Source organism: Chelmon rostratus, chromosome 13 (genome assembly GCF_017976325.1).
Source record: "Chelmon rostratus isolate fCheRos1 chromosome 13, fCheRos1.pri, whole genome shotgun sequence".
NCBI classification, from domain to species: Eukaryota; Metazoa; Chordata; class Actinopteri; order Chaetodontiformes; family Chaetodontidae; genus Chelmon; species Chelmon rostratus.
The window spans coordinates 19,048,770-19,071,829 of NC_055670.1; the positions used below are offsets into that span (position 1 = coordinate 19,048,770).

Consider the following 23,060-nt stretch of genomic DNA (forward strand, 5'->3'; position numbering starts at 1 on the left):
CAAAAAACCAACAACAACTGGCTTATAAAATATGCATCACTTGTCTTTAAAAGAAAGCCTTGTGAGTGACAATTATAACGCACCACACATGTCTATGTCTTCGTCTGAGTTATCGCCACAATCGTCCTTGCCGTCACACACCCACGCGTGGAGTTTGCACAACGTGTTGTTGCAAATGAATTCATCAGCCCGGCAGAAGAAAGAACCTGCAATTACACAGATAAGTTCCCAAGACTTCTGAATTACATGTGAATTAGGTAGAAAAGGTTCAAGGTTGTGGAAGATTTGACTCAAAAACTGTCTATGAAAAAAAATATGACAGATCATTTTACAATATGATACAGACAGCCCTGGATCATCTTCGCTCTCTGAAGTCTGAATCTATTTCTGTCTTTCATCTCACCTCAAACTTCTCCTCACTGTATTTATAATGCCTACCTCTACCACACGTGCTCTCAACTCACCTGTCGTGTATTATTCTGTTGTTCTGTCTCCTTTATAGTTAATGCTTTTAAATGTTCACATGACTTATTTGTTCAATGATAATATCTGCAGTGTAAAGATTTGAGCTAGCACATGAGAATCATTTCTTTTCCTTCAGGGATCAAAAACTCACATATGAGTCATCAAAAGCAGCACATTAACATGTGAGGTCACACTCATGCCTACCCTGGCTGCAGTTTTCCTCATCACTGTGGTCCATGCAGTCCAACACGTCGTCGCAGCGCCAACGCCGGGGGATGCAGTGAGCACGATTAAGACAAAGGAACTCATCTTCTCGGCACTCCTTCACACAGCCAATCTGTCGGCAAAGAAACACATGGAATCATCAAAAGTGTCCCTTTTTGTGATGCTGCCAGCTGCAATCAGAGGAAACTATAACAGTGAATGACTCATGTTTTAACCTGAGTTTATACATGCCTGGACAAGCAGCTCCTCAACACTGCACAATGTGAAGCTGCTCTACTTAAAAGAAACAACATTTTTTGGTTGTTTTTTTTTGGTCATGTTGCACTGACCTCATCTGAGCCATCCAGACAGTTGTCATGTCCATCACACCGCAGGCTGGCTGACACACAGCCTCCGCTGGCACACACGTACTCGTTGACGGAACATGAAGGGACTACTGAGAAGGTCAAAGCATATCAGTCAACAACCTGCCTTTTCTCAACAAGAAATCCCTCAGGTGCCATATTTTCAGCTCCGTGCTCTATAAACAAGTGGAAAACTGAATGCTGACTGAAAATGCAGATGACAGTATGAAATTGTCCTGCAGATCAAAGAGCTCGTCCTGTGAACTGTTGCTCAGCTTCTCAGTACTCTACCAGTAATGAACAGCAGAACGCCACAAAGCAAACCGGCAGAACTGAGGTCATTTTTACTCCTCCACAACCCACAATCTACCTCATATTTTATTACAGAACTTTTTTTTTTTTAAGGTACTTGGAAGAACATTGAAATAATTGGGGACGTTTCTGAAAATCACTTTGACATTTTCATATTCTTTTTCTTTGTATATTTTAGATTTTATTGTACAAAAAATAACAAAGAAATCCCTACTGAGTTTATGTTAATGTGTTATGTTAAAACCACTGGATTTATGCCTATACTGTAGGGTACTATAGGGTATTATAGAAAGTAAAGGCTGTTACTTTCTTTAATTTTGATAAGGTTATGTTTTCACACTCATCTGTCATGAGTGCAGCTTTAACACTTTGCAATGGCCTTACACATACTTAGACATAGCAACACTGAGTTTTTGCTGAATCACATTTAGTATCTCACTCAGCTATTGTTAATAACAAGAAAACCTTTACTTTGAGCAGAATAATAAAAATTACTGAATTGTAATTGGTGCCCAGAAGAGCAACTCAGTAGTATGTCCTAAAACTACTCAACAACATTCGCTTTGCACCTGTTCCCTGGCAGTTTCTCTCATCCTCGCCCATCTTGCAGTCCTCTTGGCCATCACAGAGCCACTTCAGCGAGATGCAGAGGTTGTTGTGACACCGAAACTGGTCGTCTGCACAGCGTTCCTCACAGCCTTTCTGTAAATGAATACACCAAAATATAACGTAAATATATGGCAGAAAATTACCATCATAATAAGATTATCCTACAACGCTGATTCCAAAAAAAGTTGGGACGCTGTGTAAAACATAAATAAAACAGAATGTGATCACTTGCTGATCCTTTTTGATGTATACTCCATTGAAAACAGTACAAAAACAATATGTTTACTGTTTGACCTCATCAGCTTCATACATGAAACAAGTTGGGACAGGAGAAACAAAAGAGTTGTGGAACGCTCCAAAAACACCTGTTTGGATCATTCCATAGGTAAACAGGTTGATTGGTAACAGGTGATAGTATCATGATTGGGTGTGAAAGGGGCATCCTGGAAAGGCTCAGTCGTTCATAAGCAATGATGGAGCGAGGTTCATCACTTTGTGAACACATGATTGGATAAAGGAAGTTACTGACAGAATACAGTGTCCCAGTTATTTTGCAATCAGGGTTGTGCAGTGCACATTAGCTGGTAGAAGAAAACACTTTGAATCTGTGAAAAATCCTGACTAGATCCTGGAACTCAGTGTCTCCAACATTATGAATTATGGCAGTCTACTCAATGGTGGCCACTATGAATAACTAAAGGTGATAATCACTGTGTATTATAATGCTGATTGAAAGACTTTCTTTCCTGAAACTATTTGCCGGCACTGACCCAGAAAGCGGGCACAGGGGAGACACATAATAAAGGGTTAATTAGGGTTGAACTGCTTTGCATGGAGAGAGATTATACATAAAATTTGCTGTGCAAATGTTGAACAGAGCAATAAATTAACAAGAATAATGAATCGTAATAACAAGCCTTTGTCCTTGAATTAAGCATTGCACTGCGTCATTACCACTGATGGGGCATTCTTTGTTTGAATCCTCCCAAAATCTCCTTACACGATCCAGTGCGAGACAAAGGCACATTTAAATTCATTTCTTAAGAGTGTAAAATTACAATGGCAATTTAAAGCTTTATAAATTAAGACACAGTATTCAAGTATATTTTTAAACAAAACAAGCAGACTTGGGATAGGGGATTAGGATTTTCAGAAGCAAATAGACACAAGGTATTTCATGCACTAATGTACTTGAAGCTACAATAACTCATCACAGCGATATTTTCTGTCCAGCATTGCTTTGGAATGTAGCGACCATGACGAGGAGATTTGGATCAACACGATGCTTTCCTAGAATGGGATTATTTTCTTTGCAAGTGGCAATATACCTGTCCAATTTAATTTCCCTTTCCCACTGGGATATTTAATGTGTGCTTGAGCTGCAAATTCAGATACTAACACACATTTTAATTACAGTCTATATTACAGTCTCCATACAGTCATGTAGTCCATGTATACTGTAATTTTGAAGTGTCAATTACATCTACTGTATCCTTTGTATTGTCTTGATAATATTACATTTTGTGTCACCCTGTAATTTCTGTAACAGCCTGTATTGAAGTTGTAATAGATTGGTAAGCATGTGGCTGTTGAGAAGAGTGCTGGATATGATTTCTATTCGCAGTGACAAAGGGCAATATCCCAGAAAAGGCAAAACATCCGCAGTGTTGGTGTTTGCTTTGACAGGCTTCTTCTTCTGAAGCTGTTATGAAGTGCCCAGTGCTTTATTCTTAATTTAGTGTCTTGCTAATATCTGTGCCTCATTAGCAGCACTCATGTGGGTTTACCTTCCTCTTTGATTTTTAAGAAAGTGGTACACATATCTCAAACACTGGCCTCATCTGAATTATCCAGGCAGTCATAGTCTCCATCACAGCGGAATCTGGAGGAGATGCAGTCTCCGTTTGCACAGGCGAAGTCCTTGTGGTTACAGGTGACTGGCTCTAAGTTGAGAAAGACAAAAAAAAAAAAAAAAAAAAAGAACAAAATCATGACAAACGAATTATGCACTACAAACATAGTTCCCCTGATGCAGCTATCGGCCAAATGTTCCGTATTTCGAATCTCATGCTAATGTGTTGGCAAAATCATCGTTTGAGCTAATTAAGTCATTTTGTATTAGAAGTGTAGAAACTGGCAAAGCTGATCAAGATGTAAATACATTCATCGCTGCTTTCACAATGGGGGGGGGGGGGGGGGGGGGGGGGGGGGGCAACATACTCCCTGAAGTCAAAAATCTTGTATCTGCCATTTAGTGCAAGTCTGTCCTCGAGGACAATATTAGGGCGCAGCTAAACAGCTGCATCAGATCCACTGTCTGGGCCCTCCCCTTGTTATCATGGACTGTTAGCTAACGCAGGGTGTGTGTTATGAGTTGTGCTGCAACCGAGACTCCCAGCAGGCATTGCAGCAAAATCTGATTTGCAGCCTCTTCACTGTCTGCTGGTCCACCTGCTTAATTCTTTGCCATCCAACACTTGACTGGTTTTTATTTGCATTTTAAGTGACATTAATAGGTATGGGGAATAAGCACCTGGTAAATCACACAAATGATGCATACACAGCAAAAACACACAGAGGGCATGCACATACTCATATGATGTACAGGCAAACAATTCCTCTCTCTATCTCACATCACAGACACACACATGCACACGCACACGCACACACACACAGGACAACACACAAAAGATACAGGCCCTAATGAGATAGGTTATCAGTATCATTTCATGAGTAAATTTGTGTAAATAAAAGAGTTGTTAGCTTGGATACTAGTAGCATACTGGCTATTTATTAGTCATTATAAAGCAAATATTAATGCCTTATTCTGGGGTTCAGGGTTGGGGTTAGCTTATCAGCATCTAAATTCATGTAATTTCCCTTCCTTACTTACTATCAATAAACAGTAATTAGGAGGTTAATGAGGGAAAACTCAGTCACGCAGAGCAAGGCACTATTAAATGCTTTTTAATGACTAATAAAGAGTTAATATGCTACTAATGTGCATGTTAATAATCAACTAGTGAATGGTGAATATGTGTACCTTAATATAAAGTGTTACCAATAAAAGTTTTCTTCTACAAGTGATGATGAATGTCTAAAAAAAGGGGAGTATGAGCCTGGTATAAAAGAGAGATGATATCAAGAGTTGAGGAGTCTCATAGAAACTGCACAGATAATAAGAGTATGCTTTTAAAGAGAGCGCTGAGCCTGGCAGACTTGATAGTGGGAAACATTACCCAGCGTCTAAAGATATTAAGAGTGTGTATGTATGTGTGTGTGTGTGTGTGTGTGTGTGTGTGTGTGTGTGTGTGTGTGTGAGAGAGAGAGAGAGCCACACAGAGAGAGAGAGACAGAGGGAGGTTGTAGGGGGGTTGTGGTGGTGGTGGTGGGAGCACTCAGATGTCCAATTCTTCACTGCCTAAGTGTGTGCAGAACGTCAACAGTGTATATGAAGGAACAAACTGAGCTGACAGAAAGTGAAGTGAGTCAGATACTCACTGCAATTCTCCTCGTCTGAGTTGTCTCCACAGTCATTCTGGCTGTCACACCTCCAGTGGTCTGGGATGCAGTTGTTATTCTCGCAGTGGAATTCATGAGGTCCGCAGGTCTTTTCATCTTTTTCATCAGGAGCAAACAAACATGAAGATGAAAATGGCTTCAAAGAGCATGAATATTAATAGTGTGCGAGCTATCATATTTTCTACGTGTAATCATCGTTTCCTCAGGGTTTCCCTGAGCAACTCTGACACTGAGTTCAAAACACAGTATGCACTCCGGAGGCAGACACACCGTAAGATGAAATACCTGACTGTGCTACCAATAATCCTCAGCAGAATTTGTGACAGGAAGTTGGCAAGATTGAACTTTCTTCAAAAAAACATCCAAGAGAATTTCAGAACACAACAAATGCTGAGGAATTAGATATTGGCTTTGTTATAAACAGAACCCAAACTGTGTTTCTGTGTCCTGACAGTGACGTATTGATATTTTAAATGTCATCCCTTTCAGAAAGTGACAGCGGCTTAGTTACTGGTCCTGATATCAGCTCAACACTTCTTTGTCTTGTCTAATATTATTCATTTGATTATAGTAGCTATTATTTAAAATGGCAAACTTGACATTCAGTAACCGATGTCTCTTTGCTGTAAAAAACCTCATCATTTTACAACACAGACATCTGCTACTGAATATCATCATTTGCATTTTAAATAGAAAAAGCTTTTCTTAAAAAGACCAGATAGGTTGTACCTGATTATTTCATGCCCATGTGTTTATAATTTTTAACATGTTTCTTGCTGCAAGAGGACACTGATCTCTGCGGTTTGAGTGAAATACGTCCTTTTGTGATGAAAACAGCTCACAAAATCTTTTAATTGTAAAAAGTGGAGTGAAAAATAACTCAGGAATATATTATGCAAGTGACAAAAGTAAAGATAATGAGCCCAAATCATCTTGTTCACAAGGTGTGAAAACAGTGAACACATTCAACACAATACGATCGCAAGACTTGGATCAAAACTAAGGTAATGCTTCCTACTCAAAATGTCGAGCCTGATAATCAGAGTGAAAAATTCAGAGAAATGGGTGATTGAGATTCAGAGGTCTGGATCCCAGCTACAAAATGTCACCCATAAAATGCAAAAGAAATGGCATTTGAGAGTCTAATTTTTGTCTATTTATTTGGTTTATTTGCTCTGTGAACAGACTCAGCTTGCCTGCTTGTGTCAACAGTGGCTTGCGGTTGATGAGGGAGGACCTGAAGCATTTCAGCCTAAAAACGAAATCGGGAATTCCGGTGTTAAACATTAATGGCCAGTTTTGGAATTATCAACAATATCTGCATTTGTTTCAAAAGGCACAGAAGCTTTGATATTTCCTCTAGTGACACTTCTTCAGAATGGGTTTTCAAAGTCAAACTGAGAGCCTCCTTTTAAAAAGTCATTTCAGTGCAGACATCATCAGGGATAATGGCCAACGTAACGCTGTTATCAGTTAGAGAAGAGATGCGTCAAAAGAGGAGGGTGGCAGATTCTGCCTGATCTCTTTCCAACATGACAGCAGGAGGAGAGAATCAGGAGGGAAAGCGAAGTGCAGCGGCAGAACGCACGAGGCAGCAATTCATTAGCAAGCAGCTCAGTCACTTACAGCATATAAAAGATGTGACACAGGAAAAAAAAAAGGCAATATTTCCCTGCCAAGTCAGAGCTCATTACGGTGCTAACAAGCAAAACTTCCTTTAACAGTCTGAGGTGATTCAAAGTGAAAATAAAATATCTATAAGGCAGCTTTAGCGCTTTCGTTGGCACCAGAGCGGAGAGAAGTTTTCGGAGATGAAGATGCTGACGAACGCTGCAGATAATACAGTTTGAGGGGCCAAAGCAAAACATCAGAAAACTACACAGTGCGATAAACATTTACTCCACGTTACATCAGGGTCTTCTCAAGTTAATTCACATTAAAGCAGCAGCAAAACATCCACATGAAGCTTAATCTTAAATTACAAAGGAATCTATAGAGAGGAGGTGTGAGGCATCAAACATCAAAGCATGAATACTCTTTTAATAACAATCAAATTGCAACGTTGTGCAAGTCTCATATACTGGCAAGCGCCAAACGTCTTGTTCTTCTAATGTAACACCTACTGCATGAAGCAGCAACACCTGGCACAAACACACACACACACACATACTCATGTCTGTGTAGGCATGCATATGTTTGTTTGGTAGCTGACACATATCACCTCCTATAGCCTCCTCCACAAAAACACATCCAAGCACGCTGACACATTTACACAAACGTCGTAATGTGCGGCTATTCTCACGTTAAGATTGCTTATGAAAAAATAATCTGATCACTGTATAAACTAAATCACTAATTTTAAGGCATACACTATGTACACTATGTTTTAGTACACTGTGTGCTGTGGGCATGTGGTTCAGTGAATTATTACATTGTGACTATCAAGTTGAAGCTGGTGACAACAGAGCAGGGAGTTACAGGAACAGCAATGGCGGAGCACGAGTGAGATGTGATCCCGAACGTGAAAAGTAGAAAAGCAGCCTGGCTGTGGCTGATTCTCAGTCTCTGTTTTCACGCCAGACGTCATTTAAAGACAGACAGCTCATCAGGCTGAATGACAAGTACTGGAGAGCTTGACCAACTTGAACCGTGAGAGAGGAAAATGGGGCTGAAAGCAAATGTACACTAGAAAAGCACTGAAAATTGACATGTTTGTACAGGATAAGCGGCTGGTTCATGACTAAAGAGACACATAGGTTTCAGTCATATTAGCACACAGGCTTGGTGGCGAAAGCAGTCATATTGTTGTACAACACATTTACTATCAGACATTACTGTAACTGATCAACAATGCTCCATTCATTTGTGTCCTTGGGTATGTGCCACTGCTGTTTCCTCTTTTGTTTATGTATCTGTGGCATTCCACTTCCACATTCCCGCATGCCTCGCTTTGACTCGATAAAGAGCTGCTCTTTTTGCTGGTGACGAGTCGTATAGTTGCACACAGGCACTTTGTTTTCAGCACAGTGTTTGACAGCATCGTTAATTTCAAGTTTACAATACTGCCACATATAGAACAATTCCAAAAGTTTTGGGAGATTTTTTTGTATTCTTTTATATTCCCTTTGGGTTTAAAGTAGAAAACGTTCTGTCCAAACCTCAACAGCAAAATTAAAAGCATGATGAGGAGGGTACATTCTTGAACAATAATGAGAGATCCTCAAACTGGTGTTCTGGTTTCAGATATTCCAGAATTTGCAAAGTATCTAAAGACAACAGGGGGCGAGATACATAAATAAGAGAGGCACAATATATGAACAATATACTGACAGCTTGCATCGTCTTTCACAACTCAAGATGTATTTGATCTCTGAAAACTGCAGAAGGAAGAGTGGTTTCATCTATCTTATTTCTTTTGGAACAGGACAGTGGAATGGGTCCAACAGCTTTTTTGTGTGGCAAACTTTTACAGAGCTTTGAATTATTGTGGGGTTGTCTTGATTGAAGAATTGTGTCTCCATAGGCAGGCACGTTACGCAAATTTAATCCTTTTTCTACGAAGGAAGAAAAAGTTTTCCAAGGTTGTGTACCTGCCCAAGTAACAATGGTTTTGAGACAAACCAAAACTTGTGGCATTGAGAAGAAACTCATTTAGATTATGTGTGTGTGTGTGTGTGTTTGTGTGTGTGAAGAGAAGTCAGCATTCAAACATGACAGCTGCTAAAAATGCCGGGCAAACTGTGATCATAATGCTGAGCTCTTATTGACGAAAGGGACAGCTGTCCTTCATGGCATTCTCCCTCAGCACAATGAGACAGGCGGTGAGAACAAGTAGAAAGACTGAGTCAGACCAGAGAGAAGCCAAGCGTTAAATTAATTCAGATTAAATCAGATTCTTCCCCCTTTAACTGAAAAATAAGTGAGGTGTGATTTATGGGTAAGTGGGTTTCCACAACTCACCGCAATTAGCCTCGTCTGACCCGTCTGCACAGTCAGGGTCCTCATCGCAAACCCAGAGTTTGGAGATGCAGTGCATGGAGGCCTTGCACTGGAACTGGTCCGGTGAGCAGGTGCTTTCAGCTATAAGCAGGGAGACAGGTAGTGTGCGTTTGAAAGAGGAAGGTAATCCTTATCATTACCCTGGCAGAAATCTGGATTTGTAGAAATAAACTCTGTAATCTGAGCAGTCATTAACACTGCAGTGCTACAAGAACCAGTGAGGCAGCCATTCATTTCTCCAAAACACGTACAGTACATGTCTACCTCACATACCTTTTAAATGTTTCATTATAACAAGGGTGCAGTCGTTGCTTGTTATAAAACCTCACATTGTTTCAGATAGCATTTTAACTTTGGTGGTGCAGTGCTCATTACAAAAGTGCATTCAAAACCACATCCAATCATTGTGGAAGTCTAAGAAGGGGTGAAGTAATTAGCTTCACTTTAATTAAAGCGTTTTTTTTTTTTAAGTCTCTTTCTCGTCCTAACGTTGTTGTATCCACCCCCACCCCCCAACTCTCAGCCCTCTTGCAATCACATGCAAGACAAATGCAGCAGTCTGAAAGAGTTGAATGGGGTTTGATATTCTGATGAGTTGCATCATGGCAGAGAAAATCTGTTCTTATCCGTTGTGTGACTCAATAGCTAATCCCTTTTCACGGGAACTGGCCATAACAAGGGTTGCCTTTGGAATATGTAATGAAGACTATGTAATGTTGATGGTTTCTAGACTAGAGTATAGCTTTAAAATGGAAATATCAAAAACCTGACATTACTGACTTTTACCTCGTTTTTGCTGCAAGTTTGGGACAGATTACTCAAACTGAAAAATATTTCTAAACTACTCAGTCTAAAAGCCAAGTCATTTCTAAGACAATGAGTGTGAAAGTAATAATGCAAGGCAGTCTTACGGCAGTCCGTCTCATCCTCTCCGTCGCCACAGTCGTCCTGACCGTTGCAGCGCAGGTTAAGAGGGATGCATTTCTGTTTCCTGGTGCACTTGAACTGGCCTGAGAGACAGATGTATGTCTCTGAAAGAGGAAACAGGCAGGAGCAGAGGGAGGTCACATCAATAAGAAATGCTGGGAGTCCAAACAAAGCAAAGCATCGATACTACAAGCACTAATTGTTCCACCTACAATATAGCCAGTTTATGAAAAGTTTTGATCCTGATAATGAAGAATTTTACATTTGCGTGTTGTTGCAAATGGCTGCAGGTAACTATTATTCTGATTATTGAATAATCAATTTTTTCAGTGTATTGACTGTTTAGACCATGCATTGTTAACAAATACTGAAAATGTGGTTCTAAGGACTAAAATCGCTTGTTTTGTCTGACAAACAACCCAAAGCCAAAGATTTTCAGTTCAAACAGTAAATACTCATATTGAGGAGCTGGAAGCAGCAAATATTTGGCATTTTTACATGTTGAATTATTCAACAAATTAATCATCAAAACTGGTCCTGATTCACTTTCTGTAGATCAACTAATTAATTAATCCACAAACTGTTTTAGAACTTAAATAGTGCCAACAAGAAAAAATGTAAGAAAGATATCAAAGCATTGATTCTGTAGGTGAGACAGGTTTCTGGGAAAAGCAGAAAGATTTCCAACTTAAACAGTAATAGCTGTTCCATCTTTACCACAGTTGGCTTCATCTGAGTTGTCACCACAGTCATTTTCTCCATCACAGATGAATGGAGGAAGAGCACAAAGGCCAGTGCCACACTGAAAACGGCCAGGCTGACATTTGAATTCCGCTGTTGGAAAGGAAATCATAAGTATATCTCAGGGTGCACAATTTAAGAGTTCAATCAGAGCAATCGGTACAGAACAAGGCAGGAACAGGTGGTGAAATGCTGAACATGTAAACAACAACAACAAAAAAAAGCAATTACTCTGAAAGTAAATAACCAGCAAAGGCGGACACATAAGCCCCTTCAGTTCCAATTCAATTTTAATATTCCTCAAAGCTCACCATAATAGCAGATGACTTCCTTCGGTAGAGTACTATTTTAAAGCCAACCTTGAAATAACATGACACTCACGGCAGTCAGTAGGTTCGTCTGATCCATCCCCACAGTCATCTACTGTGTCACACTTCCACCAGAAAGGGATACACTCATCTGTCCCGCAGCGAAACTATTAGTACCACGGACAAATATAAAAGAAAACACTGAATTTGAAGTCAACATGAATACTTGACTTGACTTTTAGCTCCAACACTCTTCAAAGCCAAAGTCAAAATCAATACACAACCATTTCCTTGGACCTACAGTACATGTCAGAAGAGGAAAGCATATGAGAGTAAAGCGATTTGCCTTTAGGGGGAAAGTACTGATCAGGAAAGAAAAGCAACAACATGGTCAAACTAAACATAGAAATGGGAGGGAGGAGAAGTGTAGCTGACCTGACTGGAGGTGCAGTTGGAGAGGCAGGTCTTATTGTCAGCAGCCAAGTAAAAATTAATGGGACAGGCACATTTGTGCTCCCCACCAGGGGACAGAAGACACAGGTGGCTGCATCCTCCGTTTGCAATCTGACACTGGTGTTTGGGTACTGTACAGAAGGATAGAAGTACATAACTGAGTTCATACTGTATTACACAAACAATTTCCTTCTTAACTCTATAAAACAGGCTAATAACAACTGCTCTGCATGGGAGGATAGAGTGGACATGAGTGCCAGATGGATTTCATACCTTCAGGCTGGCGCAGGGAGTGGTAGACCTTGATGGATTTGATGGCTTGCCAGGAGTTGAGGAGCTCCATCCCTTGAGCGCCTGTTGTCTTGTGAGCACGTCGTAAAGATTTGGACTTCCCATCCGTCCAATAGACAAAGTCCTCAAACAAAGTCAGGGCCATTACTCCTTGGATGTGATCATAGGATACTGGAGAGGGACAAAAGGCCATGGCGAGCGCCAATTAAATTTGCTTTTATTCAATTTGGCAACCCGCGTTCCAGAAGAAATATTGACACTTCTATACACTAATAAGTAATGGTTTGTTCATTCATCCTTACAGCCTAAGAGTTAGAGTTTAATGTCTATAACACAATTTAAAAGTCTGATTTGGAGCAGGTAGAGCCGTCTTTAGTCTTTTTGCTGAGCTACTGTAAGCTAACCAGCTGCTGTCTCCAGCCTTATACCTAAGAGACTGGGATCAATCTTCTAATCTAACTTTCAGCAAGAAAATGAAGAAATGTAGTTTGAAAAATGTACTTCCCAATATGTCAAACACCTTAGTCTCACCTTTGCGTTTTTGGGTGCCATCCATGTTGGCAAGCAGGATGTGGTTGTCGTCTGCCCAGTAGAGCCTCTTGTTGGTATAATCGATAGTGAGAGCAGTGGGGCTATAGATCTCTGTGTCAATGATAACCGTTTGCCCTCGGCCATCCATGCCAATACGCCCAATGTGAGGAGGTTCACAGCAGTCTACCCAGAACACGTACCTGGTCAGAAGTAGAGAACAGTTAAAATAGCTATGTACTACAACAGGCAAACACGAATAAAAAATAGCACACCTCAAACAAGATAGGACAGTTTCAAGGACTAAGCATCTAAAAAGAGTAACCTATTCCCTATACCCTATTCTCCCTAAAGCTGCGAAATCAATCGTTATTAATAAAACTCATAATCATAATACTGTATATCGTAATATACTTACCCCGCCTGGGGGTCCAGAGCTAGATCTGAGGGGTTTTTGAGGCCAGAACTGATCAGGATGGTAGGGTAGAGGCCATTGGCTTTGGACACTTCCAGAGTTTTCCTTTCTGCATCACACCAGTACAGATTTTTTCCGATCCAATCCACAGCTAAGGCGCTGGGCACTGCTGTTCTGTGGACTATCTGGTAACGCGGGGACAGGAAGATCAGTTTTAGTATGGAGGTTTGTCTGTTGGACCTTAGAACTGCTTTAAATTGTTCCATGGAAGGCTGTAAAGAACTATCAAAACAGATGCAAAGCATGTAATGCATTTATGGAAAAACTTTTGTCACATTTATTGAAATTTTGTTTACATTCCGACAGCAATCACATAAAATGCTGATAAAAAAAAAAAATGCTGGTATTTGTGTCTGTCACAGACCCATAATGACTCAATCCAATCATTTTGTTCGGCCAGGATGAAAAGATTAGATGGCCCACGTGCCTACCCACCCACGAGCACTCTGCCCGTGCACTCATTGCAAATGACAGGAGTCTTCCACAAGGTAGACATATTGCCGAAGCTATAGCGAGCTAGTCACACAAGAATGGCAGAGAAAGTGCAGCCAAAATTTCCAGTTCCACCTCTACCTGCAACAGCTTGCACGGCCAAACAAAGCAAGAGACGAAAGACATAAGCAGAAAAGGCTACGAGCAAAAAGAGGTTGGATCAAGCAAGAGGTCAAACTGGAGTCAACATCAGTATGGCCTGAAAAGTGACGGCATGGTTGCTATATTTCTGTTGGACGGGTAATTATCTGGGGGGGGGGGTTTGGGTGAGACTGTTGTTTATGCTCATTATGATAATGTTATGTGCTTTCTTACGAGTGAATGACACATGCAGCAGTTGCATAAACAAAGATGGACACACTCTCTCTCGAGGACTCGTCCTCCAGCATTAGTCAGGCAGTGCGTTTTGGGGAAGTGGTTGTGGAGGGAGGGGATGGGATTTTTTCAGTTGTGCATATACTTTCAAAGCTAAAGCGAAAATGAACATTTCTGTGATGAGTGAGACAGATTTGTTTGAGATCTGGTCTACATGTGTTGCCATAGTGATGGCTACACATCAATTTCCTCTGCGATGTAAAGCTGCAGAAGGGCACTGCAGGATGATCACTGATGACCGTCACTGCAGAGCAGAAGCTGAGCTCTTTTTCTTTTTCTTTTCAAATAAATGTGTGACATACAGAACACTGTGTTAGATGCGATTGAAAAGTTGCAGCCAAAATTAGTTTGGAAAGATAGATGATGTTTTCTTAAGTTGTGTAAATTTCAAAAGAAATTTCTGCATGTGCATTATAGCGTGCATTTATTTACTGCTGTTGCTGTCTATTTGAATCCCTTACATATTTCATCAACTGACAGCTCTGATTAGATAATTCTTCGTTTAGAAAATAGCGTAATGAATTGTGATAAAAGCTAAGAATGCTGTGACATCTGTGTTGGAGCTCAGGATTCTGGATGCAGGATGCCTGCTATAATGCAAATGATTTCACTCGGACTCTAGTCTGTGTCTGGTGTGAAGAAAAGCGCAATAGTTTGTGCACTTATTTTGTCAGAGCGAGGAGCTGTGTCCTAAGACTTAACTAATTAATTAAGGTACCAGTGTAGTTTGACCCATGCATAATTATGCATAGCACATTCTCAAATTAGCGAGTGCAGATGGAGTGCACAAATCATTCCTGCTGCTATATGACTGCTACAGTTGTGGCTGGCATGAGCAAGACTATAATTAATCAAACTCAGTACAGACTTGTAGCGACTCTTATTCACATTCAAATTGTGTTTTGAAGAACATTTACAACTGTGCTTGATCAGACTGAAAAAAGCTAATGTCCACAAGACACAAAAGCCAAAGTCGATGCGTGTGAAACATTTCTTTTTCTGGGATTCTGAAGAGGCTTAGGTGCCTCCACTAACTGAAGCTCTGAGTTCGGCTCTTTGCACTTGTGTGAGGTGGTCTAACCTGGTTAATACGCAGATCCAATTTCATTCAAATGTGATGAAAAAATAAAGCTGCACTGTGCCTGATCTGTGTGAACACACACTAAGCTGCACCACTTCACCCACCTCAATGCAATTACCAAACAGTGCAGAAATCTGTATATTTCAACAGAAAACCTTAGTTAAAATATGAATGTAAACACTGTAATTAAACCAGATAGAGTAGGGTGGAGGGCAGCAGAGAGACACTCTCATTAACGATCTTATTTTCATCTCATTGTGCGAATCTCAGTGAGACATTTGGTTAAAATATATGTGAAGGCATTTAACTGAAGTAAACAAAATCTAGGAACTATCTAGGAACTCCATCAATATCCCCAAGACAGTGTAGCCTTTTGAGTTTGCAAAAGCAGTTGTTAAGAATAAACAACCATTGTGCCAGCTGGCAGACAAAGCAAATGCCTTTAATATACCCCTTTTAACGGAAAGAAAAAAAAATCTCAGCACCCATGCAATCTGTGATCAAGGAACATGATGTGCTTTGAAGCCTTTTCTGTCATCATCTGTAAGAAAATATATAGTCTGGGCAAAAGACTAGGCTGGCCCCTCTGTAGTAATTTGGGCCACACTGAGCTTAAAACAGTCGCTTAAATGTCACTCGTTATGCAGTATTTACCACCAAAACTGTCTCTCCAGGCAAAAAGGACTTTATACTCCACAGCACATCACTGTATTGGTTAAAAACAGTAGCTTCATGTGGAACTGAAGGTTAACTTGTGAGGAATGTCAATGTTTGAATATGGCTCATCAAAACACAAAGGCCAGATGAATTCAGCGTACGTTTGATATATGCAGTCACCTTGGGCTGATGCAAATGTTTTGTTTTCAGCCATTTGCATTAAAACATGTTAATTAAAACTGAAATGTTCTTCAGAAGACTCATCAAAGGTATTGATGCACTTTATCTTTTATTATTTGATTAACCAGAACTGTTTTCACATTCATAAATGCCCATTTTTTGCTACTATAGCAACATGTAGCTATGAATCTTTCAATAATAATGGCAACAGCGGTTCACTCTTGAAAACAGATGAAATAAACAAAATAAAAGACCACAATCTAAAACTAACCTACATTGATTTAATTAAACATTATTCAATTAATCTGTCTTGGTCAGATAAAAATCCTATCAGAAATATCCACAGAAATACTTTCCGCTCCCAATCTTTCCTTTCTCATAGGCAAGCCGTTACCAGTAGCCCTGGATATCAGTTGCTCTTTTAATTAACCAAATGTGAAAAGCTCCCTGCTCTGTGTCTCAGACAGTTTGTCCTCTTGCTAAGCTGTGGCAGTGGCTCAAACAGAGACTGTGGAAGTAATTGAGCTGAATGAGCCTAATGCCCCCCACACACCGATGCTAATGAGATGCGGGATGGGGGCCCAGCAGGTGTTCTGCTGACGTCCCAGTGTCCCCAGTGTCTGGGCTCCGATCCCATGACCCAGACAAACCTTGGTGATTACACCAGAGAGAGCCATTGTATCATTAGGCTTGTTACATTTATCTGAAAGCCATTGCTGATATTCCTGTTATCACTAAAACGCATTCATTGTTGTAAAGCTAACAGGCCTTTGGCTGCAGACAGAAAAAATCCATTACGTTGACTATATAAAAGGATAAATTGCACCCATCATCAGCTGAGCAGTGATAATGAGCCACTTAAGCAACATACTTGGCGTTCCAAACTCAAACAGATAACTTATCTTTACAATAGAAAAAAGTTATGGATAATTCCAATGAATTATACCGATAAAAATACAGCTGTATAAAAAAAGATGGTTGGACTGGGAGCACGCAACGTAAAGCCCATGAATCTTGGGTAAAGAGGCACAAGGCACCATATGGCATGCAGTTATAGCAACTAAATCCTGTGCTACCTTGAGGTCACTCCCATTGAGGCGCATTCTGTTGATCCTTCGACCGCTTGGCGTTGTTGAGTCCACCCAATAGATAAATTCCTTCTTGTAGTCAAAGTCTATGTGGATGATGTTGTTGAGGCCCTGAGAATATAGAGGAGAGAGAGCACAACTATAAATAAAATGTCACTTGGTCTCTGTGAGGGTGGAAAAAAATGATCAGAAGATACTTTCATTAGCAACAAAGGTGTACAACTGAGTATACATTGACAATCAAATTCCACATAGTGTTATCAATATGCAGGTCATAAAATAAGGAGTTTGCAAATCCCCTCTTAATTCCTTGGCTTCATCATATCCAAACAGTGTAATGGATTCAGAATGGAGTAACGCTTGAATTGGAGATTTTAATAGATTTAATGAGCAATTGTGACATACAGAACCCAAACACTGTTAACAGATAGACTGACATTAACCCTAACAGCTCGTCTACGCAGGAGGCATTTCAGATTTATTTCCATTTACATGCCTGACAGATATGCTCCCAGATTAATCAATACAGCTGTCTACACAGGCGGTGCAACCGCTCAGCGCATAAAGCAACACAAAGCAAATGTCTATGCTTCAAGTCTGTCAAGCTTTCTTCCATTTTATGCACGTTACTGCAGTGATTGTGTGTTCTGAGAGCTGCCAAAACACAGGTGACCTACACTCAATACGACGCCCTAACGCATCCTGTGTAGACACTGACAGAGGACTCCTGTGCTGACGTGTCGCACTGAAAAAGATCAAACCAATCCAGTGAGGTTAACTTTAATTTATGCCTACAGGTGGAAATACTGACAGGATAAAAAATACATAAAAACAAGCTAAGTAGAGCAGTATCTGTTCATGATGTGATATTTATTGTACAGCCAATATTGATTTAAGTGATTTTCCCATAGGTTCCATTTCTTTCAGCTATACAGAGCACTCGAAGGACTGAAGTCTGAAACGCTCTGTGAAGCTGAAGTCCTATCAAAGCAGAAGACTGAGGTATTTGCTTTCTCTGTCATGCTCACAGGACCCCACTGTCAGTCAGACAGAGCTGCTCACCAAACACGTGCCCCCACCCTGCTGTCTCGCACTGAAGGTGCCGCGGAAAGGTGTCAGATAATCTGACAGGCGAAATGAGACATCTTCATCAGATCATCAACACCCTCACAGACAGACGCCAATGTGTCCTGGGGGAACCCCTCTCCACTCCAAACATCAGCTATAGAGACGAGACCAGCGTGCCCCTTTTCTCAGTGCTTCTTCCCAGATATGTTCCCCATTCATTTTCCCTGCAGACCGCACAGAAGCCACCAACTGCATAATGAATCACAAGCTTTTGATATTAGATTCTGAGAATGGATATGAAAAAAATAGCATACATAGCATAAAAGTATATGCATACAGTTTATAATGGTGCAAGAGCTCATACTGACAACGCTTTCAATATACCATTGATTTCCTGTTCCACATGTTCAACTACTTTTCTTTCTAAAACAAGACATGTTTGACAGTACAACCTTAGGGCCGGATGCAGCCATCAAAGTTTGTTTGCCAAATGACTTAACTTCACTTTGGCTTTTGGCTACCAACATAAGCTTTAATAAGAAATGATTCCGACTTGACAGCTTCGAACTGGGGATCATTTGTAGCAGCAGCCACCAATCTAACTTGGTGGAAACATGTTAAAACTTAGCAATATTGTGCTTCCCTGACAGCTCATAGAAAGCCTAACTTACTAAATGTTACAACGTTATTCCAAGGAAAAGCGTTCCGTTCTGTTAAAAAGCCAGGACCTGATTTACAGCTATAATTAACCAAATTGAAAATTTCAGACTCGGAAGCAGAACATAAACATAATAAATTTTAGCAATGTGTTGGAATAACGGAACAATACTGTGAATCACTTGTGGGCTTTGGGAACAAATGCATGCTAACAGCTAAAATAATACATACGGCAAGTGACTGGACTATTTGCAATTTCCGTAATATCACGAACATATAATTGGAACACGGTATGTAATAGTGTGGTACAGTGATATGAGTTCAGTGAAGTATCCACCACCACTTAGCAAAGGCATGTGCATATGTGGCTTTCTAGCCTCCATTAATGCTAACATGCAGTGATTAAATTGAGTTGTGGCAGATGAGAACTCCGATACAGACAGTAGAGTACAAGGAGTCAAGAGGTTAATCTGACTGTGAGAGGAGACTGCAGGATACCCATAGGATGATTTACAGTAAATCATAGCCCACCATTTGTGATAATCAACAGTCAGAATTAAGAATTGCCTGGAGCAGCTGTGATGATGTGGGAACATTGAAATAGCTTTTCCATGTGGTCTTCAATAGTAACCAGTTTCCTGCACCCATATCAGAACCAGAATTTATTGACCAAGTATGTGTGCACAATGCACATACAAGGAATTTGAAACCAGTTTAAACATTGCACATAATAAACAACATATACACAGAACAATGAGGCAATAAACAATATATACAATGAAATTTACCATGTGCAGGGAAATGTGCAGGAAATATGGTGAGCCTTAGCAAATCATGATGGATGACGGACATCTCAATTAAACAGAAATATTTTACAGAGATTGTCCAGCATTTTCAAGTTCAATCACTAAACCTGCTTGCGAAAATAAATCAAGTACTTTCTCCTGTGCACAGGTTTTTTTAATCAGTAATGCGGAATGTCTTTGTGAATATCCCCTGAATAATAAATAAACTCTGAATTACTAGTCCATTACAAAGCGTCAAGATTCCTTAGGTCACCTGGGAAAGGTTTACAAGCTTCCTGAAGGTCTGCTAAAACTACCAGCTCATTCACATCAGGGCTTAAAACATTGTTTACTGCAGCTTTCCAAGAAATTAGATACATGACTTCTTTTTAAACTAACTATTTACTGGCTTGCTTTTGTTTTTGTCTCTTAAATGCAATTTTAATGTTTTCTTGATGTCTTATTTTTGACATTTTTCTATGCCACTGTAAAGCACTGTGAAGTGCCTTTTGACTTTGCCAAACAGACGCAGGTGGGATTCAAAATTAAATGCAACAAGTCTACAAGACAGTAATTTGAGTATGTCAGAGTAACAATGGTGAACACATCCTCTTCCTGCCTGAAAATGTCACTACAGGCACGACGGCGCTGATGCAGGTATAACTTACCTGCTTTAAGATGGTATAATTTGAGCCATCCACACTCAGCTTCCGGATCTCATGGTGGTCCGCCATAATGAGAAAAGGTTCTTCAGCTGAAATGAGAAACATGGAGGATCAGAGGACTCATAGGACTCAGAGTTGTGCATTGAAAATCTGCGAGCTGAGAGATCAAAAATCAGGCTGACCTGACAAAGCTTTGCAGGTGTTAGGGTTGCGCTCCAACGCTTCGTAGCCATCCACACACAAGCACTTGTAGGAACCATAAGTGTTAATGCAGCGCTGGCTACAAGGAAGGGTAGTGGAGCATTCGTCAACATCCACACAAGTCTTCCCATCATCCTTCAGGTAGAAACCAGGCCAGCATTTACACTGATAACATCAAAAAAATATATATAAAAAAGCACATAATGGTGATGATTTGATCAGGAATGCAGGAAATGTCGGAATCAGGAGCCTCAGTTTAGCTGTTTAGCGGCATGTTTGACAACACTTGACATTTGAGTTTCATTCGTTATACAATGCTTCATTGCGGCCACGTCAAAAGTCTTCTATTCCAGATCAATCTGGAATAGAAGACAATATATTTCAGACCCCAAAGTGATGCATGTATGATTATGTCAAAGCCATGACACAGACATGCTGTGCCATCGCTCAAAAAGTCCATCACACTTCAGTGACCAAGGCCCCCAAAAATAACTCAAAGTGCTTGTATCAGCTGCTCTGGACCCGCTGCAAATCCCTTTCTTATCCAAAGTTATAACCTTGAGGGCCTTTCTGCTGATCTCCCTGTACAGGCCACAAATGGATGAGCTAAGGGTCTGCATTGATGTGCTCTCTGTACAGCTCTGCCCCTGCCATGACAGCGAAGAGAGGTTTTCTGTGCTTTCAGCCACTTTTCTGATGTAGTGAGCACCGTCTTACGGACAAGGAGGAGAGGAAAATCCAGGGACCAAGGCATAAAGCACCAGTATCTGACTAACAGTGATGGCCACCGGAACAGTCCAGCGGACGTGGCCTTGACCTTGATGCTAACGTCACATGGTACCAATGCCAGGCCCAGCACAACCGCCCAGCACAGTGAGGGAGCACTGACAGTTGTTGGCATATCATTAAACACTCCTTACAGTGTTCAAGGTTATTTGAAAAGTAAGAGACTAAATGTATGTATATATGCCCCCACCCATCTTTATCTGTTTGATGATGTGCAAAGTTAGGCATGATTCATAATCGGTCATGTCCACACTATTACTAATATAAGCTCCACAATTTACCTGCTACTAATGATACTAGTGCTTAGAGCTGTAGATCAGAAAAGTCTATAATTTTAAACATCAGACTGTAAGTAATATACTGTCACACTGCTGGAAGTAGGGGACACATTACAGCTATATAAAAACATATATGACTGAATTGCATTTGGGAGGGTGTCACTGCAGTGACTATCTTATAGGTTGCTTTAAGTATTTTTCCAAATGTTATATTTCCATCTGCAATTTTACTGCAGCCTGGTTTAAGTTGAATTAGGCTTTGTGGACCAACTGTAGCCTTCAAATTATTCTGCGGTGGAATGTACCTCAAAGGTACTGAGCCGTGACTAGTCCACTAGGTACTTACCTTGTATCCCACAGGAAGATCCTGGCAATCCTGTGTGCACCCACTGACTCTGCGGTTCAAGCATTCGTTCACATTACAGTTCCTCTCATCTGACCGGTCTCCACAATCATCTCTCCCATCACAGAGATTCCTCTCAGAGATGCAGCGTCCATTGGAGCACATGAAGAAGGAGCCATTGCACAAGCTTCCTGAAAAGAGCAAGACATGACTGTCACTGGCTAAACGCCCTGTAATTTCTCAACAAAGTTGGGGAATGTTTTTAACCTGACAATGGATCTTGACAGATTAATTCCTTTCAAGGAAGCTCTCTGAGTGTCTTTTGCTGCCGCCATATGTCCCTGCCAGTTTCCTGGGCGAGTGCTGCTGCTGGTGACACTGATGAAGAGATTCCAGCTGAGAGCCAAACAGCAGTCTTACCTGCGGCCAGACATTTGAGGTTCAGAGGCAGTTCGTCAGAGTGGTCTGGACAGTCTGCATAGCCGTCACACTCCCACTGAGAGCTGAGAAGACAGCGGCCGTCCCTGCAGCGAAATTCCTCTGATCCACAGGAGCGATAGACTTAAGAAAGAGAGAAACATGCATTTTCAGTTACACATGGGCTTGGCAGTCTTATAGCTTCAAATCTGGGGTGTAACTTTTTTTGGAATAAAGTGCAAGAAGCAAAAAATAAAGCCGCACGAGGCAAGATTTCTATGGCCATGGTGCATATTGCAATAAAGCTCATGGTGTATAGAGAATCATTGCTGATAAACCAATTAATCAAGCCATCTGGAGGTATAATGGTGTTCACAGCTCAAGTGTTCCATATTTCAAGTATAAATAGACATGTTTCATCAGCCCAAGTCATGGAAAATCAAGGCTGTGGATTCCCTCCAGTTGAGACACCAAAAATTGTACATGAACAAATAAAGCCCATGTGTCAGTATGCTTACAAGTAGCATATTACCAAGTTGAAATACATATCCGATTCAAAAAAATTTGGGATGCTGTGTGAAATATAAATAAAACAGAATGTGGTAATTTGCTAATCAATTTTGACAAACACTCAACTGAAAACAGTACAAAGACAATACATTTAATGTTTTACCTCATCAACTTCATTGATTTTTGTAAATATATGCTTATTCTGAATTTCATGGCAGTAACACATTGTTAACCCCTTGCACAATGAGTCAAATTGTTTAAATATCATTAATTATGTT

General features: G+C 40.5%; 1 protein-coding gene across 1 annotated transcript in view; it reads right to left on the bottom strand.

Moving 5' to 3' along the window:
• The window catches only part of lrp1bb (low density lipoprotein receptor-related protein 1Bb), a 243,376-nt gene that overhangs the window by 26,700 nt on the left and 193,616 nt on the right, over positions 1-23,060 (bottom strand). The window contains exons 54-72 of the mRNA XM_041951416.1: positions 22,276-22,416; positions 21,859-22,046; positions 20,430-20,613; positions 20,251-20,336; positions 17,061-17,183; positions 13,143-13,324; positions 12,728-12,927; positions 12,179-12,367; positions 11,888-12,036; positions 11,526-11,619; positions 11,121-11,237; positions 10,388-10,507; positions 9,438-9,557; positions 5,457-5,573; positions 3,792-3,898; positions 1,916-2,048; positions 1,020-1,126; positions 670-802; positions 84-206 (exon numbers count right to left, since the gene is read on the bottom strand). Coding sequence (XP_041807350.1) covers positions 84-206; positions 670-802; positions 1,020-1,126; positions 1,916-2,048; positions 3,792-3,898; positions 5,457-5,573; positions 9,438-9,557; positions 10,388-10,507; positions 11,121-11,237; positions 11,526-11,619; positions 11,888-12,036; positions 12,179-12,367; positions 12,728-12,927; positions 13,143-13,324; positions 17,061-17,183; positions 20,251-20,336; positions 20,430-20,613; positions 21,859-22,046; positions 22,276-22,416 — 2,613 coding nt within the window. The remainder of the gene's footprint in view (positions 1-83; positions 207-669; positions 803-1,019; positions 1,127-1,915; positions 2,049-3,791; positions 3,899-5,456; positions 5,574-9,437; positions 9,558-10,387; positions 10,508-11,120; positions 11,238-11,525; positions 11,620-11,887; positions 12,037-12,178; positions 12,368-12,727; positions 12,928-13,142; positions 13,325-17,060; positions 17,184-20,250; positions 20,337-20,429; positions 20,614-21,858; positions 22,047-22,275; positions 22,417-23,060) is intronic.